We start from the raw sequence: 20,410 nt of genomic DNA on the forward strand, positions 1-20,410 counted from the left end.
ATCAGTTTCAGGGTGTCAGTATGTTTATAGTTTTTTGTGATGTCTATACCTCTTTGTAATAAGCTTTCATTGTATTCCAAATCGTTCGAATAGGTATTGAGATACAATAGTATATACTCCTATGTCAAATGAGTACTAACTTAGAGTCATATATTAAGATATAGAAGCATTTCTATTTAATGTCGAAATAACAGCCAACTTTGAATGGAAACATTAAGTTTTGTTTTGCTTGAGCATTGAAAATAAGTCTGAGTTCAAAAAGAAAAAATATATTTTTACTGTATCATCACTGGGTTCAAATATTTAATCCCCTAGAAGGTAGTTAAATTAACCAGTGGATATGTTTGATCCGATTCAGTTGCTACACGCTTTTTTTCAAAGTCCAATGGCACTTTATATCCAAGTAGGAATGGGATCATTTCTTCTCCATTTTTTAATCTTTCAAGAACATGAAAGTCCGGATAAGGTGAATTGTAATTGGCCGATCTACGGTTCCTCTCTGCTCCCTGAAGGAAGAAATTGATATTGTTTAGAAGAAATGATTTTTTTTTGGGGGGGGGGATTTGAACAGGTCGATAACTATATGAACTTATCATCGTGTTCTCAGTAGATAAAGCTGTTATCAAATAAAGATATTGTTATTTATCTGTAGTATGTGTATAAGCTGCCTACTTGTTTCAACAAAAGAAATAACACTAATGTTTAACCCTGCCCATGATATCTGTAATCATATAAATACAATATGATCTTTATTGACTTAACCTCTTTTTTATCTGACTATTTTTATATTCTTAAGTTTTCAGCGAAAAACAGATTAGAATATGTTCATTTTGGACTTATAATTCAACTTAATATCGACAGCTTACCTGTAATAATTTGAATTTAGAACAATTTTTCCTTGTCATTTCAGTGAGCACGCTCCCGACAACAACCCAACTCAATACTAAAACAACTTTCATCTTGTTATGACTTTAACCTGAAAAAGAATTGATTAATAGAAATCCGTAATTCGACTGCATGAGGAAGACCAAATAGGTGTGTAATTCTTGTCTATTTATTCCGAAAAGAACAAAATAAGATGCACAATCTATTAAAATTGCTTGTTGTCTACGTTTACTGATTTAAGGGATAATACAGTTATAAAACAAACAATAATATATCCCTTCAGTGGTATAAGAGCTGCGTTGACACTAACAAATGAACAGTTAAGGATCATGACAGACGGACATTTTGGTTAATGCAATAATACTCCCAAACTATGTGTGGTTGTATATAGTTTCTACTTATCTCAAATACATTCATGGTACAGTGAATTGTAAAAGTCTATCAAAATAGGTGCACGGATCATTGTTTGATAGACGATTATTCTGCATCTACGAGAAATCATAATACACAGATGTTACCAAATTGATAGGATCTAAACAGTCTAAAGTAATAGTCTATAAAAAGTCCGTATTACAAATGGCAAAATGGTAAAAAACAGAAAGTTGTAAACCACTACAATGGATCTATCCTGACTTTGTACTCGCCTTTAAAATGAAAGGTGGGTAAAACCTGGTTTTATAACGCGCAAAATCTCCTGCATTAAGGTTCATCATTTCCGATACATTTTAACGCAAATGGGCGAAATAAATTTGCAACCAGTCAAAATAGGAAAAACCAGTAGTCAAAACGATATGAACAATAAATACATGAAAATAAAAGGAACTAAATACACTAAAATTATGGTCTCACTAACCACTTCTAACGTTTCCATTAGTTTACATGTTAAAAAAAGTAATTTTCAAAGTTTCACTGTGAATTCCCAGGACAAATGACATCTTAAAGTTGCATACCGTTGTAAACCTTGGAAAATAAGGCTTCCAAAATCATTATGCTAATGGTACGATGATTTTAGAAATTCTTCACAAAATTTACTTGAATAAATAATACTGAAAATCCTCATTTTTTATCTGTTCTGCTAACTGACAGCATGAAGGCAAATTACTCACACATGTTAACAATCAATATTCATACACTTTTGTAGTTAATTACATATGTGATTTTAAAGTACACATTCTCAGCTTTATTTTGACTACTTTTAATCATAATACACACAAATAATGCACTTACAATGCATATGTCTAGGTTCAGTGTGTTTTTGGTACAACATAGTGGGGTGGCCATTTGACCCGGAAGTGGTTAGTGAGACCTATGTTAATCCTGGCCACGTTTTTTCAAAAAGTCTTGTGTAGAAGTTGCGTCAAGATGAAGATTGAATAATAATAATGGTGTATCCACAAGGAATGCATTCCTCGTTCTTTCAATATTTTCATTTGATTAACCTCATACTACTCTAAGTATTTCATTATCGTTTTATTCAGGTTATATTTTGGAAACAAATTTCTTCAGCAGAAGTTTCAAGATTTATGGGATGGAGTAATTTGGGTTTGTTTTTTTTTTAAATAAATGAATTTTATGAGTTTAGAGATGAATGTTTACCATTTAAATGATGCAAGTTTTTGCACCTTCAGTAGAATCATTTTATTGTCTTCATTTTTGAAAAATTCTTTAAAAAATGAGGATTTTGTTGACTTCTTTCATTTGGATTTATTTAAATCTCTATTTTTATTAAGAAATACAAATGTTTCACATCTCAGTTAAAGTCTAATACTATTATAATTATTCATCTGATAGTGTAATCAGTAAAGTCAATTCACCTTTACTTTTTTTAAAGAACTACATTTTAGCGTCCTCGGTGTCATTGTTACGGGGTCACGCATAATTAATTAGTTATCTTTATTCAAAATTTTTTGCCGGGAAAACTTAAACGAAGGATTCATTCACATTTGTAATAGTATTTGGTTCATGGCCGGCTAGAATATTTTGCTGCCTTTTTTAGTACTTTGTGATGCCGGCGGGTATGAATATTTCTGCCGGTATCCAAGAGTATAAAAGGCGGGAAGCTGAACCATTATGTCATATCGCATCAGTCAGTACTCCTGTCAACTTGCAATCTTAACTTACTGAAATCAAAAGCCATTTCAAGAAATTTGAGAAAAAAGTTATTAACAGTTATTATATTCTGAAATAGATCTTTATCTGACTAAAAGTCGTAAATAAACCATCTAAACATAGTGATACAAGCTAATAACTATGTGCTGCTGCGCATAAGCAGTACATATATTCCATTCATTGTAACTATTTATAGATACCTCTATAATACAAACAGTAATGATGACTATTTAATTTCAATTCAATTTTCACAAATTTTTTTCTTTTTTTCTTTTTTTTCGACATTAAATATCAACAATAGTTTAATCAAACGCGATATTCCACTACATCGACGCTCATCGCCTTATGTTAAAAATAGTTCCATATATTATTTTTTGGGAATTCTGAAGGCCATGATCTTTATTGACTCACAGAATTGCAAGTATTTTTATCAATGTAAATGGACTTTATTTAATACAATATCGAAACAGCACATCTTATTATTTTTTGTAAAGTGAAGAGCCCTGAATAAAGGAGGGCCACTCGCCCGTATATGATAATATTATATCATTTGAACAAACCATATTGATCATTCTTAGGGGAGAAAAAGACATGTTCTCGTATCTTTTTTAGCTTTTTAGCAAGGAGATTTCTATTGATGTGCATACTAAAAACCTCAAAACCACGAATTCAAGAATTCATAAATTTATGTTTCTTCCTTAATCCACGAGTAAAAGTACCTTCACAGTAGCATATAAACCCAATATGCTTTCGAAATAAAATGAAATACGAATTAAAACATAACTCGAACTCTTCGAAAAGTTTTGTCTTAATTTACACGTAATCAACTGTCAATATCAGCTGTAGTAGTGGACTATAGTAATTGATTGGTCATTTGATAATACGTGAATGGTGTCTATTGTTTTGATCCTTATTTCTTCTGATATACATGGGTATCAGGTCTCGATTTCACAAAAATTCGTAAGTGTAAAGTTAATCGTAAGTAATGACGTCATAAAGTAAAATAGCATTGTGACATCATGATTTACGATCAATTTCACACTTACGACTTTTTGTGAAACCGACGCCTGGATTCTAGTCGACCTGTTAAATATTTTTATTATTGTATTGAATAACTAGTAAATGAACAATATTCTATCGATATTGCTTAAATTGTATCTTATTTAAATAAAAAATGTATATTGGTGAACATTTTTATTGAAAGAAAGCCACTCGCCGTTATTTAAATTCTACAAAACAATTTTTCCATCACAGTTAATTATAATTGTAAATGTCCCATTATAGTCCAGCGCCTTAGACCACTCGGCCAGCTATGGTTTATAAAAATATAGCTTTTGTCGGGTCATTCCTCCTCGTAGGATTAATCTAGAGCTGTAACTAAGTACACGATACATGATAGTATGGAACAGTTCATCTAGGTGTTATTATGTAGGATGGAGGATCAAATGAATGATGCATGTCACAACAAATCAATATTATACAACGTCTCATAATGTGACGACTCTATTCGCTACACTGCTCCATCGGATCAAATTGATACAGGGAAGATAATGTAAACGTATAGAAAGGTCTGAAAAATTCCCAACGATGTTAGAACTGTTAAATTTGCGATGCAATTTTTGGTCGTTCCCTCCGCGGGACTCGAACTCGTACTGCTGTGACATCTTACATGTGGAGATAAAACATGTAAGACCTGTACCAAGATACTGCACACCAATACGTTTAAAAGCTACTGCACTGGAAAGGAATTTACCATTTTTTTGCGACGTGACCTGCAAATCAGAAAATTCCATATACCTTCTCAAGTACCGATGTGGTATGCAGTACGTTGGCGAAACAGAACAACCTTTCAACAGGCGTATGAATGGTCATCGCAGTGACTATAAATTCAAACCAGACCTCCCTCTAAGTCGCCATCTTAGATCCGCCGGACACACCCAGGAGGATCTCCACAACATTGTTGATACGATCATAGAACATGATAAAAACTGGTCAAAATGTAAAAGAGTATCTCGGGAAAGCTTTTGGATGCAGAAATTACAAACAACCTCTCCAGAGGGAATAAACGAGAAAAAATAATTTTTAAGTCTTGTTCTAAGGCTAGTATAGCACTACATGATATACATCAAAACGCATACTACTATATTTTGACTTTTTTAAATTGTTTTCCACAGTCAATTTTTACCTTTAATTTTGATAAAAAGACCCCCTTTGTTATTTTCATTCAGGCTCCTTACCATTTGCTTATGTGTGCCTTTGATAAAGGCACAATCACCCACAGCGTACGTGATTCATCTTTTGAATCAGTTTTGATCTTTAACTTTGTGAGTTTTATGCTCGTAAAGTTTTGTGAGTTTTATGCTCATAAAGTTTTATGAGTTTTATGCTGAAGAAGGATATCAGTTATCCGAAATATTCAATGTAAATTTTACCATCTTCTGGTGATGTTAAACATATTTAGACGTTTATATATAGTGGCACAAAAACTTACCAATTGTCTATAAAAGTCTCTGAAAGTCACACAAAAAAAAGATACATACGCTCTAATTTATATGTGTCCTTTTCAAATGCGTCAATGTCTTCAAAAAAGTTCGAGTGCAATCTCAGAGTGGAAAGTCCAACATAGATATGATCATTTAACTCATTTATCTCAATGCAGCTGTGGTTTGTGAATATAAATCAATCATGTCAAGTGGTTTAGTTCCAATGTTCGGTTTTACTCTTGTTCATTAATTGATATTTTACATTTAATGAGATTGTCTATGACCTTTCGACGACGTTTGTTGAGTGTCAACACGTAAACAGGTTCAAGAATCTTTTTATTTTCAGTACAAAACAAATATAGCACGGACCTCTTAGGCAACTGAAAATTCAGTACTGATATTCAAACAATAGCAAAGTCAAATACTTTATGTTCTTTGTTGTGAATGTCTGTTTTCCATGTCTGGTCTTTGTCCCTGGATTACATTCTTTTGATTACCGCTATAACCTTGGTTCCCTTGATTACTCTTTCAAACAATACCAAGTCTTATCAAGTATCAGGTATTATTTAGTATAAAAAAGAATATTTTTTACACATTTTACAAGCAATCTGGGTATTAATCTGAATCATCTCTCCCAAAGTACATGCACGATTGCTAAAACGGTATAACACACGGAACCTCCGGGATTTTTTACTATTTGGTTGATACCTCTAGTTTTTTTTCTGTGAAATGATCATTTTTGTAATTTTTTTATTGATGTCAAACATTAAGAACAATTGACCTCGTAATTTCGTACCTTTTTACTGCAAAAAGGATCAGACTTAAAATGTTCGTGCCAAAGTGTCTTTTAAGTGTGATATTCATAAAGATATCATAAGGACAAAAACAACATTAATTTGTGTTAACTCCATTTTTGCAACTGCACCAATAAAACAAAGTGGGGACTTTCTCAATGTTATGAAAGACGCAATCTTACATATATTGGCAATTCTCGTATTATTTCTTGCACCACAGTACTCACCTTATGTTTCACGAATTTAGTTACAGTGAGTGATTGGAACCAATATAGGTTTGACATTTAAATAGATTTAGTTTACATCCAGACATGATTTGTTTCCTATTAAAAGTCAACCTCAGTGACATTAATAGTGTTCACTGACTTTCTATTTTTTTCTTTATTTCAAAACAACGTTACAATCGGTACGTAAAAAAACTATATTGCATTATAACGAATGTATTGAAATGAGAAAAATTCAAAACAAAAGCTGATGAAGAAAAGATTGTGTCCAAGGAGAATGACAAACTATAGTTAATGTTACCCTGTTCTTTCCTATCTAACATATTTTTCAATAGGAATTTTACTTATTGGACAGAAGTTGATTTTGAACCTTATCTAATTCTTATTTTTATATTTTTATTTGCTAGAGAATATAGGGTTACTCTGTGAATAACAACTCTAAATATTTTTTACCGACACATTTGTTTACTCGTGTGTGATTAGAAAGAAATTGCGATATATCTTCTCATAAGGCTCTCTTACAGTAAATTTGCTTTTTGATGTTCTAGAATAATATGTAGCAAACACTTAATTATATCCAAAAAAATAAAAGTTATATAATCATAATCGAGAACTAATTCTGTAAATTTTCATTTGATATTTTTCAGCGACTTTCTTTTTGGGCTCATTAGATGAACACATTTTAAACACTCTTCTATACTTTACAACATTTTAAAAGTATTTATGATGGTTGAATTTGATTGTTCGGGAATACATTCTATATTGTTGTTATTTGAAATAATGTATTAGATAATTGCATGAAAATGTAAATCATAATGTGACCGGGCGCTATATATAGATTGAAAATGAAACAAGAACCCTGCTTAAGTTGAATTACCTCCCATTTCACTGTGGGTTTTCGTTTGTCACATGATAAAACCGTTGTTATAGGTTGTTGTTGGTTCCCGTACAGGGAATACAAACAACATTCATATTTGGTTTACATGTGACTTGTGAATATTGTTTAAACCATTCCGAGATAAACAATGCCGTAATGGATAGACCAGGTTAACTGCACTGTAATCTACCCAGATGTCATTAAAAATATGTTTTTGTTTTTGTTTTTATGGGGGTATTTTGGTCAAAATCCTATCCTAGATATGACCCGAAGTTTAAATACAAACCTAATATTTGTAGTTCAACGGCAAGTCGGCATGCAAAAGATCGTGGTTTGAACATGTATGTGGGAGTTCTTATTGCTAGTGTTTAAGTTTTTTGCTATTTTTGGATGGGTGTTTCCCTTATCTTTAGTATTGATGTGTAATATATTTTATTTGGTTCTCTACATTGTGTATGCACATCGTCTTTGTTTCATGTTTAGGCCTTGTGTTTTGGGGCTTTTGATGTATTTGAACCACAGCTGACGCTTCGGTATTTTTTGCTGATATATGTAATTTGACTTAAATTGTGACTGACAATTGCAATATCGGGTATTTTTAATACATGTTTTTATACAAGTTGATGAAAATTAGTTGCAATTTTTTTTTTAAATCTAACAAACAACAAACCAAACAATACAAAAAAAACGAAACCTGGTACTTAACCATTACTTTGACAACCGTATAAAAGATATTTCAAATAATATTATTTTTGTGTAAAAAGGGGGAGGTTATGCTAATTTTAGCGAACTTTGTATATATGACGACAAAACAAAAAAGTTTCATGTTTTTACATTTTATTTATTAATTTATCATTCATAGACTTTCATACCTATTAATATTCTCCTGTAGTCTGAGAGGTTTGTGATAGGAATTCGAACAGGTACATTGTTTCCGTATGAAGTTCAAACAAACTTTTATATCTTTTGTTACTTGGGATCTGGTTCACAACATCTGATATAAACTATTTTCTTTTCACGCAATTCTGTATAGCATTTTGAATTCTACAAAAAATACACACTGTTTTAGAAGATTTGTTATCATGCGGTGAATATCACATTAATTAGTTGTCACTGAGATCTGATCGTGTATTTGCATAGGTAAAAACAGTCAAAAACATACTTAAACAGAGCAACATTATCTCTAACACAAATAATGAATTCACAAAACAAGTTCAAGTTCTTGATAAAAAGTACATTTTCAGCTCTTTATGTCAACAATGTACATGCGGTGTATCCTAATATGCCAACCGATATGGCAGTTTTCAATATGTGGGAGAGTTTGCTATCACTATAAACAGAGCCAATAACAACAAAACACAAAATAAGTTCTTTTCTCATGACTGGTTGATTTGGATCAAGAATTCAAAGACACAATACGTTAAATTCAGTAATTTTGATGCCAGATGTTATATATTACAATTTCATTGTTTCTTTCGATTTGTTTTGTTTTGTGTTTTTTTTTTTTTTTTTTTTATTATTATTATTATTATTATTATTATTATTGTAAACTTTATAAACTGATTTTTCTTTTGCATTAACATCCAATGTAATATATATATTCCGACAATAACAGAGTTATTCTACTCAGTTAAATATGTAACTGGTGATAAATAAAAAAAATAATCGATAGACTTACTCTTAAAAGGTTAGTATCTATATTATACCAAATTCAAACATTAAAAAAACAGAAAAACAGAAACAAAATACTTACCTGTCAAATGGGCTAATATCCAACTGCTTTGACTCAACTTGAATACCAAAATTATATTTTTAACAACAAACATACCTTATAAGGTAGTAAATAATTAAAATCCCTTTCATTAGCCTTGATAAGATTATCGGCATGAAATGGTATGCGTAGTTTTTTTATTGTAGTACCTACTCAAATATTGACACAAAGTCAAATGTTAAAATGTATGTATTCGATATTTGTGTAAATGTGACGAACTTGCCACACTGAATACATTTTTCGGAGCTTGCGATTTAAAAGTGTAAATAAAATCCTTTTGAGTATTACTTATGTGGCCCTGTAAAATTCCGAATCAGGATAAATATGGAAATTTTTATGTCAAGGACGATAATTTTTTGTTGCAAAACAATAATTGTATGCACAAGGAAGAAATAATACAAAATAATAAAATATCGGTTCATATATAGATAACTATTACATGAACATCTGTTTGCATGCTTTGACGTTATTACTGCTAAAATTATAACTATATTGTTTATTTCATTATAATTTTGTTGGTATATTATTATTATTGTTTTTTTAACAAATATGAAGAATCTCTGCCAAATACCGCATATTTGTATATAGGTGTTTTATCTTTAAATTTTTCTCAAATTGAACGATAAACCATACTTTTGAGCTGGGATTTCAACTGACCATGGGGACAGTAGTAATCTTAGGTCCTGGCTTTGAGTCTTTACCAGTTCTAAGAAGCGGTAGCAATATCAAAGTTACAACAAAGGGAACGCCAAAATTACAACACACGAGGAACATAACATCTCATCTGAGGTCAGATGATTTAGCTTTGTAGGTATTGATAACATCTTTAACGGCAAGTTTATGAGTTGTAAAATATGTTGTTTGGTTACCTTCAAAACAATAATCATTTTATATGGCCAACGTATTCTCTGTCGTAAATCCAGACAGTATTTTTACAAGACACTGTGAGTGAAGTCGTAAATATTCATGAACTTTTTAATATCCTTATACAACGACATTACCGTAATATTATCCTCGATCCTCGTGTTACTTGAACTAAACATAGTTTACCAGTTTGTGGAGAACCAGAATTACTGTGTGTTTAAAAACTTCATAAACAGGACATTGATGTATCAGTATTTCAAAACCAAATACAATGTCCTTAATTAGTCTTTCCATGTTTGTGTTAACGGCTTAAAGTATCCGAATTTTTTTTATTTAGTTCATAGAGTTTGCAGAATCTTTTGAAAATTGTGTCCTCTTAAATGTGAAATTGTCATAGCTATTTGTTTTTTTTTTTTTTAAACAAAGCTACAATGTAAGGAGAGCCGTTTGTTTATATTACACGATTTTAAATTTTATATTTTTATTGGTTATAATTACAGTAATTGTGATACACTGTTACCTTAAGGATGTCCACTGCTGATGTTCAACCATTTTTTTGTCAAATTTTTTGGACTCTTGTTATACCCATTTCACAGCAGCAATATTTTTTGCCCAGTAACCCCCACTTTTCTTTTCATTGCTTTATAAAACACACCTTTGTTGAGAAGATTTTAAAAAAATTATAGTTATTTCTCCAGGGTTTTCAATGAATTAAACCTACAAAGTCAAAACCTAAGAAAATCCAGAGAAACGATTCTATTATTCATAAAATGAAAGATCTTAGATGATTTCACTTCCCTTTGATTTCCTTGTTATTTGTAAACAAAACAGGTACCATCCTTAAGTTAAAGTGTGTACTGCGTAAATCAGTGTATCCAGTCACATATCAATATGAGTCAGCGTTTTGTATCATATGCATTTTAATTCTATAGATGCAAACCTTAATTGATAGGAACATCTTAACTATTTGTATCAGGTAGATCAGTATCCGAAACTTCAGTATTGTACACGTTTCACGTAGTTACCCGTTTATTAATTATATTAAATACAAATGGTTGTTATTACTCTTTATTGCTAACAATCCGTCAAGCTTGTTTAATATTTACATCAACAAAGAATTAGTATTTTTAGTGGAGTCCGAGTTGTTCGTTTGCTTTAGTTACTTTGTATGTATGATTTTAGTTACTCTTTGCTCTTTGTTGTGTGTGTCTCTTTTCTACGTCTGGTCTTTGTCCCTGGATTGCATTTTTTATTACCGCTATAACCTTGATTCCCTTGATTCCACTTTCTTTCTCTTCACTTGCAATCAGATAAAAAGTCTACCTTCGGAAAACCCATCATATACTAGAAAGGATGCCAAGTAGAAAAAAAAAAAACAAAAGTTATGTATCATAAAGTTCCTCGACCAAATAGGGACAAATCAAATTATATGTGGATCTTTTGTTTGCGCATCTAAACAGACGTTATCACATCTTACGGCGTTTTGGTCATCACTTGATAAACCAGATGATTCATCAATCTTTTTTTTTTCTTTCTTACCATATAAAAATCATTTCCGACTTCAGTATTCGTCATCCCACCTCGAACCATTCCTTCTGTCAGAAATTACAGAAATTATTCAATAACGAAACTTTAAAGTGGAAAAACAAGTATATGAATATTGAACAATTTAACTTTGTATTGTACCTTTTGTTAACTAGTATACATACATCGATTTCAAAATAAAATACATTTTTAAAATGTGTGCTAATTATTTGCAATGTAAAAATAATTCTTCGTCAAAGATTTAATGATGTATCTTTTAAAACTGATTTGTTCAACGTTTTATAGTTTTCCTTTCCTCTTTCGTCAATACCGAGTTTTATGAGCAACTCAGCGGGTGTTTCTAGAAAAGCAGAGCACTCCACTAAATGCTCCTAGTATTTAGTGGAGTCTGAGTTGCTCATTTACTTTTGTCACTTTGTATGTATTATTTTAGCGACTTTATGTTCTTTTTTAGTTTGTCTGTTTTTCATCTCTGGTCTTTTTCCCTGGATTACATTGTTTTGATTTCCGCTAGAATCTTGGTTCCCTTGATTACTCCTTGATACACTATTCCCCATCCCTCCGAGAAAATGAATCCAAAATGCAGTGTAAGCATAGCCAAACGAAGCAAAACAGGAAAGTTTGCGGGGTAGACTTTGTGAAAAATGAAGGATGTATACACACAAAAAAACGAAATATTCAATGTGGTTTCATTAAAAAATGAGCATGGTATATAGAAAGTGGCAACGGGAAAAGTATTATAGGGACAACAACTCTACCCAGTAAATTGATAGTCAACAAGTCTGCAATAAATGTTAACAAAATTTCACATGATTTGGAATATAGCGATATAGCAAACTTCTTATATATGTTGACAAAACAGAGCAGTTTTATGTTTTTATGCTTTATTTATTAATTCATCATTCAAAGACTTTCATACAACCTATTATTATTCTGTAATAGACTGAGTGCTTAGTGATAGTGTACATGTACAGGTAGTTGTAATTGTTTCCGTATGAAGTTCAAAGACGCATTCATATCATTCTTACTCCTTGTGATCTGGTTCACAACATTTGATACAAACTATTTTCTTGTCGCGCCATTCTGTATAGCATTTTGAATTCTACAAAGAAAGGTTTGTTATGGTGAATTGGATATTACATTCATAAGTTTCCTCGGATTTAATCGTGTATTTTTAAAAGTAAAACAGTTAAAAAAAGACTTAAAAGAACAGCATGACCTCTAACACAAATCATGAATTCAACAAATAAGCTCAGTTTCTTAATAAAAAAACGTTTACTTTCAACTCTTCATGTCAACAATGCACATGCGGTGTATAAAGTGTACTTTTTATTTATATAAACCTACAAGTGGTCTAAAGTAGAATGTAAAGGAGAATTGATACAGCAACGACTAATAGATCAATATCAAACAAAAAGGTAAAATAAATGTGATTCTCTACAAATTAGAATTAGATTCCACCTAAAGCATAAAAGATGTTTTGGGATATCTGCACATTAAATCGATGCATTAGAAAACTAGGTAAGAATTACGTTGGAAGGTAAGGCTATTCCGTCCACTGATAGCCATAAATCCAGCCTTTGGTAACCTTGAGATTTCATCAACACTAACACGGCCGTCGTGGTTGTAGTCGTATTGATCAAAAACTAATCGTATCCGTCCGTTTTTGTTAAAGCTTGTCTGTTTTCTTATTCTTTTTTCAGTTCCCTTTTCAGCTTCCTAAAACATTTCCTAGTTATCATTTATTGGATTTAATTTTTTCAAGGAATATGTTATCATGTACGCTTCACAAAACACGTTACAACAATGTCAACAAAACCTATTCTAATGTAGGCATGTGATGCATTGTCTAAATTATGAAAAAGATAATAAAAAAAGTCGAAATCAACTATAACTAATATACCTACCGACATGGCATTCTTCAATATGTCGGAGAGTTTGCTTCCACAACAAACAGAGCCAATAACAACAAAACACAAAATTAGTTGTTTTCTCATGATTGGTTGTCGGATCTACAATCTGAAGACAAAATACGTTCCAATATTTTTGATGCCAGATGTAAGGTATTATAATTTCGCTGTTTTGTTTTGTTTTGTATTTTTTTTTTTTTTTTTTTTTTTTTTTTTTTTTTTTTTTGTTTAATCTTTTTTTTATTATTTATAAACTGATTTTTCATTTGCATTTACATCTTATGTTTAATTTTTATTCCAAAAATGACAAAATTGTTTTATTCAGACAAACATGTAACTGATGGTAAATACAAATAACATGTAGACTTACACTTATGAGGGTAGTGTCTATATTTTATCAATTTCAAACGTATATACATGATGAAACATGAAGAGTTCTTTCAAATTGGCTAATATCCAACTGATATGCCGCCACTTGGATACCGAAATTATATTTATAACAACAACAAGGCCTTATAAGAACGTAAATAATTGAATTCCCATTTATTAGATTTGATATAATTTGTCGTCGTTAAAAAGGGTGTGGGTAGTTTTCTTATAATAGTACTCTATCAAATATTGACACAAAGTCAAATGTTAAAATGTCTGTATTCGAAATTTGTCTAAATGTGACGCACTTGCCATCATTCAAAAAATTAGGAGCTTGCGATTCGATTTTAAAGTATATTCACACTCCTGCCAAGTACCTCTTATGCGGCCACGTAAAATTTCGAACCAATAGAAAAATGGAAATTTTCATGTCAAGGACGTCACTTTTTTCTCGTAAAACAATATTTGTATGATCAAGAAAGAAATAATACAAAATAAAACAGTATCATTTACATATATAGATTCTATTACATGAACATCTGTTAGCATGCTTTGATGTTATTACTGCTAAAGTTATAAGAACTATAATGTTTATTTCATTATATTTTTGTTGGTATATTATTATTGTCTTTTAACAAAATATGAAAAATCTCCTTTAAATACTGCTTACTTGTATCTAAGTGTTTTATCTTTCAATATTTCTCAAATTAAACGATAAAACATGCTTTTGAGTTTGGATTCCAACTGAACATGGGGAAAGTAGTGATCATAGGTCCTGGCATTGAGTCTTTACCGGCTCTAAGAAGCGGTAGCAATACCATAGTTTCTACAAAAAAATGCCAAAATTTGAACAAACAAGAAACAAAACATCGCATCTGAGGCCAGATAATTTAGCTTTGTATCTATTGGTAACATCTTTAACGCCAATGGTATGAGCGGTGCAGATATAATGTACGATTACCTTAAAAAACATGTTGTATGGCCCGCGTTTTCTCTGTCGAAACCCCAGACAGTATTTTTACATGACATCGTGAGTGAAATCGTAAATATTCATGCATCATCACAAATTTTTAATCATTCTTCATACAACGATATTAGTGTAATATCATCCTCGATCTTCGTGTCCCATGAACTCTACACAGTGTACAAGTTTTGGGGAAAATCAGAATGGGTGTTTAATTCTATTCTATACCTCTCACTCTACTACACTCCCTTTACAAAACAAGTCTTGACACTCCTGTTCCTGACCCTACCGCATCATTATACAGACTTGTTGCCATCATTTTAAATATTAGTTTCCACGGAGTCTTTAAATCAGTTTGTGTGAAAAGTCAAGATGAAGAAAAACGATCATTTCTTCTAGTACCGTTTCTCAACAAAGGTGTAGATGCAATTAATTTGGCTAACATCCTCCATCAAAAAAACGTTACCAAGAAAATTCCCCCATATTTGAAAGACAAATCCATACCAATTATTTCATATTCCTGTACTTCTCCCATTCCATCCAAAATTTTCGATCATAAAAGGCTATTGCAGAACCTTGAGATTGCGGACTTCAATGCTAAAACATCTGACCGTTCTTGCAAAAAACTCTCCATTCAAATATGGTCCCGTCACGTCGTTACGGGAGATTCAACCATTATCGGAAACGAATCTCTGTGTAATATCCTTTCTAAAGGTCCCAAATACCGTGAAACGCGCTCCATAATTTGGAATTATAACTTTAGAGTTCTTATGGATGCCGTGGAGGACTACCCACGAAAATGGATAAAACGAGAAGACATTGATTCTCTGTCAGAGTGGTTAAAGGCCGTGAGGTCCTTAATTTTGAAACAAATGAAAGTTTTTAGTAGGTCAATGAGTGCCAATGCTACATCAGTTTTCAAGGACCCTGATGTAGCAAAAACATTGTCTACTATACATGACAAATATGTTGTCGTACCAGCAGACAAAGCCCAAAACAAAATTGGTTTTGTCTGCAAAACGTTTTACATCCAATGTTTATCATCAGAGGTAGACGTAGAAAACAGCAGTGATAAGACTTATACTGCTACCACACTCTCCAAAGACGAAATTGTGGAAAACCATAAATCTGTGCTATCCTCTTTTGGTCTTTCCACCAAGGACGATGACTGTGATTTACTGTCTATGTACTGGTTCTTAAACTCCACAAGAAACCATACAAATAACCTTACAAAGCTGGATCTGCAAAATGTACCACGAAACCTCTTTTAAAACTTTTAACTTCTATACTCACAGCTGTCAAAGATGATTTGCAATCCTACAACACGTGTTACTCCCGCAGTGGTATTAATTCAATGTGGGTCCTGAAAAATTCGAAAAATTGACCAAACTTTACGACAAACGTGATGACTTTTCATTCAAAATTGTCAACTTTCCTTTCATCTGTGGCAACATTCCTTCAGCACTTGCGTATGGAGTGTTCATATCACAACTCATACGTTATGCCAGAGCTTGCCGAGACTACGCAGACTTTTTGTATCGTGATAGAATTCTAACAAATAGGCTTCTGGAGCAGGGTTATGTTGCTACATGATTAAAGAAATCACAACAAAAGTGTTATGGCGGTCATCACGAATTCGTGGATAGATACGGTGTGGCCATCTGCGCCATGAAAACTGATTTGTTCAGCGTGTCATAGTTTTTCTTTCCTCTTTCGTCTACCCCAGACTTGACTTTTTATGAGCAACTGGGTGGGTGTTTCTAGAAAACCAGAGGACGCGTACCCTACCAGTGCACCTGGTCCATGCTCCCAGTTTTTAGTGAAGTCCGGGGTGCTCATTTTCTTTTGTTACTTTGTATGTATGACTTTAGTTACTCTATGTTCTTTGCTGTGAATGTTTGTTTTCCATGTCTGGTTTTTGTCCCTGGATTACATTCGTTTGACTTACATGCATTTAAATTTTATATATTTATTGATCATAATAACATTAATTATCATAAACTGTTACCTTAAGGATGTCTGCTGCTCATGTTAAATCATTTTTGTCAGATTTTTTTACTCCTCTTGTTTTATCCATTTCACAGCAGCCCAGTGAGCCCCACTTTTCTTTTCATCATTTCATAAACACACCTTAAATGTTATTTGAATAGTTTTTTTTTTCTAAAATTCTTGTTTTAATAAATAAACCTACAAAATCAAACCCTAAGAAAATCCAAAGAAACGAACACACTGACCATTCATTTTTTCATTCTTATAGATGCAAACCTTAATTGATAGGATTGTTGTAACCATTTGTATCAAGTAGATCAGTATCAGAAACATTATTCAGTACTGTACACGTTTCACGTGGTTACATGTACCAACATAAGAAAGTAATAATAACCAATTGTAATTATATTTATTACAATTGGTTATTATTACATTCAACTTGCTAAAAATACGTCAAAGTTATCTATCTTCGGAAAACCCATCATATACTAGAAACGATGCTAAGTAGAAAAAATATTAATTTTTCAACGTTCTAAGTGATGCAGTGCCTTAAAGTTACGTCTCATGCAGTTTCTCGACCAAATAGAGACATATCAAATTATATCCTGATTTTTGTTTGCGCAACCAAAATGATGTTATTACGTCTTACGGCGTTTTGGTCATCATTTGGTGAACAAGTTTGCGTCACATGAGTCATCAATCTTGATTTTTTTCCATTCTTACCATATAAAAATTATTTCCGACGAAAGAATTCGTCATCCCACCTCGAACCATTCCTTCTGTCTGGTTACGCACATTTTGGAGCAGCAGCGGCACCCTAATCTGGGATTGTTTCCCATTTATAAGTTTGAAAATGATATTTTTTTTTTATTTTGTATTCCATCTATTGACACCATATGATTTAACTTCTTTTAACAAAGTCGTTGATCGGGCAAAAAAAGTAATATTCCGGAATTTCATTGTATTCGGTCCTGAATATTTTTGATAAAAAAAAAGACAAATAGATTCATTTTGGCCTTGTTTATAGAAGCTGTTGTTAAAATAAGATTTAGAATGAAAAAATATATATATAAATATTGACAAATTTAACTTTGTATTGTACTTTTTGTTGACTAGTATACATACATCGATTTCGAAATGAAATACATCTTCAAGATGTTTGCAAATGTTTCGCAAAATAAATGCTTGGTCACAGATTTAATGAACTATCTATTAAAACTTGCAATTTCTCTAATTTTTAATTGATGTTCGCACCTTCTGACGGAAGTGAGTAAAATACTTCTCGTCTGTAGAGAGATTCGAGTTTTCATGCGCTAATTGACCGAAAAAGAAAGGGGCGATTGGTTGTTGTGTAGATGTATCGCAAATAAAATTTGATTGGTCGAAAGCGACATTGGAACATTTCTAGAACGTTGTTTTCCCATAACAAGCTTTTGACGTCAGCTCAAAGCGTTAGCTCGAATTTCCGCTACGACTCAGATGCCGAATGACGCCTAAGTTTTTGTCTTGAAAAATTAAAAAGAAACAGATTCTAAAACATTAGCTCGTCGATGTCAGGAATTTCCATCATCAACTCGTTATCGCTGTAGATATTCGGGCTTTTTATCGAAGAATTGTTTTAAGGTAGATGAAACGTAATATTTTTTGTCTATAGGTTTTCCAAACTTTTCTCAAAAAACATACTGTAAAATGTTTATATAAAAAGTAATTTGATTTCGAAATACTTGAGGCTTAATTATAATCCAGGTATATATTTTCGTATATAGAACATTTCTCTGATTCTTTCATATTTCGAAAAGGAAGTTGCGGATATCACCTAACTCGTTTCTTGAAATATAAAAACACATTAAGTTCCCATTATATTTCTACTGAACATTTTCCTATTATGCGGTGGTACGTAGACATGACTACTGCTGGACTGTCATTGTGACGGGACTTCTAATGTTGCAAGTTAATATGTCATAGGTTATCTTTGTAGATATTTGTTTGAGTATTAAGTTGTTAATAATAGTGTTTTAATGTTTTAATAGTTTAAAGTATTAAACTATTGGGATTGCAAAGTGAAATGTTATTTGATACTTTTACTTGGCTTTCGAAAAAACATTATATTTTTGTAATTTGTTAAAGTCGCTAAATTTCGTCATTGATAAAAGAATCCTCACGATAATATAGTGCAGATACCATAAGAAACAATCATATTAACTTTCATGGAATCCTGTCCAGTGCTTTTAAAATGATTTTAAAAGTAACAACATCAAAAATACCAATAACAAAAAGGGCACTTACTACAACATACATCAACAGATTTCACAAATTTTGACCACAGATAGATCCAATTATGCTTACCACTTGAAACCTGGCTTAACTATACTTTGATAATCGTTATGATGTATCCATCTGCACCACCATGAAAACTGATTTATTCAACGGGTCATAGTTTTCCTTCCCTCGTTTGTCTACCCCGGACTTGACTTTTTATGAGCAACTCGGCGGGTGTTTCTAGAAAAGCAGAGGACGCGTACCCTACCAGTGCACCTGGTCCATGCTCCCAGTTTTAGTGGAGTCCGAGTTGCTCATTTGCTTTTGTTACTTTGTATGTATGATTTTAGTTACTTTATGTTCTTTGTGTATGTCTGTTTTCCATGTCTGGACTTTGTCCCTGGATTACATTCTTTTGATTACCGCTATAACCTTGGTTCCCTTAATTACTCTTTATATACTGAAATGTTCACTTAAAATAGAGAAAACTTCTTCTTGAACAATGTGTCATTAACGATTTATATCATATCGGTGAAAGATTAAAAAAATGCTCTAGGGCAAAAAAGTTTTAAAAAACAATGATGCATATATTTATTCGTAAGTACTGAACTTATTGTTCTTTTTACATAACACATATTTAAAATATTCATCGACAATTACACTATCTTACAAGCGTTTTTTGTATACCAGAGATCCTAGTTGGCTTGTGTTATTGACTAATGTGACGGCTCCGAACAACTTACAAATGTTGCCATGAAATAAGAATGTCACGCAGCCCGTTGACAAACACTTGCATGCACAAAATATGTCATTTTTTTGTGAAGATGTCAAAACTGGTTCCACGCTGTCGATTGAAATGTCAGTAGCGATAAGAGAAAAATAGTTCATGGAGAACCTACCAGTTTTAAGTTCTTTTGGGATCACTGCCAGTGGCGCTGGATAAATGGATTACTATCATTACTATTATTACATTATTACTGTCATTATTATTATTACTATTATTATTGTTCGAAAAAAAATTTCATATTTATCATTTCGTTCTGGTAAAGTATCAAGCGATAAGTAATTCTCACGTTTTGTGAAACCCATTTATCAGAAATCGTACTGGTAACCTGTACATTTGTCTTTGACCTTTTTGAGAGATTTTTCTTTTTCTTTTTACACGACAAAATATTCGAAAATATCCACCAATACACTAAGAGTGACTGACTTCAACAGAACCTCAGATTTTTTTCATGCAAATGACGTCGCGCACTGAAGTAATAAAGGTACATTAAAATGACTGAAAATTCGGTTACCGATAAATGGAATAAAAATTACTTTCGACATTAATACTGACAATATCATGTTAAATATCTCAACTCAAG

At 32.0% G+C, this 20,410-nt stretch overlaps 1 protein-coding gene and 1 long non-coding RNA gene across 2 annotated transcripts; both read right to left on the reverse strand.

The window, feature by feature from the left end:
- LOC148616324 (uncharacterized) lies at positions 1 to 5,566 on the reverse strand. The gene is made up of 3 exons (XR_015921910.1): positions 5,486 to 5,566; positions 867 to 976; positions 1 to 506 (listed from the first exon to the last, which is right to left on the reverse strand). It is a non-coding gene; the product is annotated as an uncharacterized LOC148616324 (long non-coding RNA).
- A 6,871-nt stretch (positions 5,567 to 12,437) lies between these two features.
- Positions 12,438 to 14,133, reverse strand: LOC148616325 (uncharacterized). Its single transcript, XM_088581596.1, has 4 exons — positions 13,833 to 14,133; positions 13,460 to 13,571; positions 13,085 to 13,271; positions 12,438 to 12,654 (listed from the first exon to the last, which is right to left on the reverse strand). Exons 2-4 carry the CDS (start codon positions 13,547 to 13,549, stop codon positions 12,596 to 12,598), a joined length of 336 nt encoding a protein of 111 aa, XP_088437722.1. The 5' UTR covers positions 13,550 to 13,571; positions 13,833 to 14,133; the 3' UTR covers positions 12,438 to 12,595.
- Positions 14,134 to 20,410: the final 6,277 nt, after the last annotated feature.

The sequence above is a fragment of the Perna viridis genome, chromosome 5 (assembly GCF_037379345.1).
Source record: "Perna viridis isolate PV_CMFRI_1.1 ecotype Kerala chromosome 5, ASM3737934v1, whole genome shotgun sequence".
Lineage (NCBI taxonomy): Eukaryota > Metazoa > Mollusca > Bivalvia > Mytilida > Mytilidae > Perna > Perna viridis.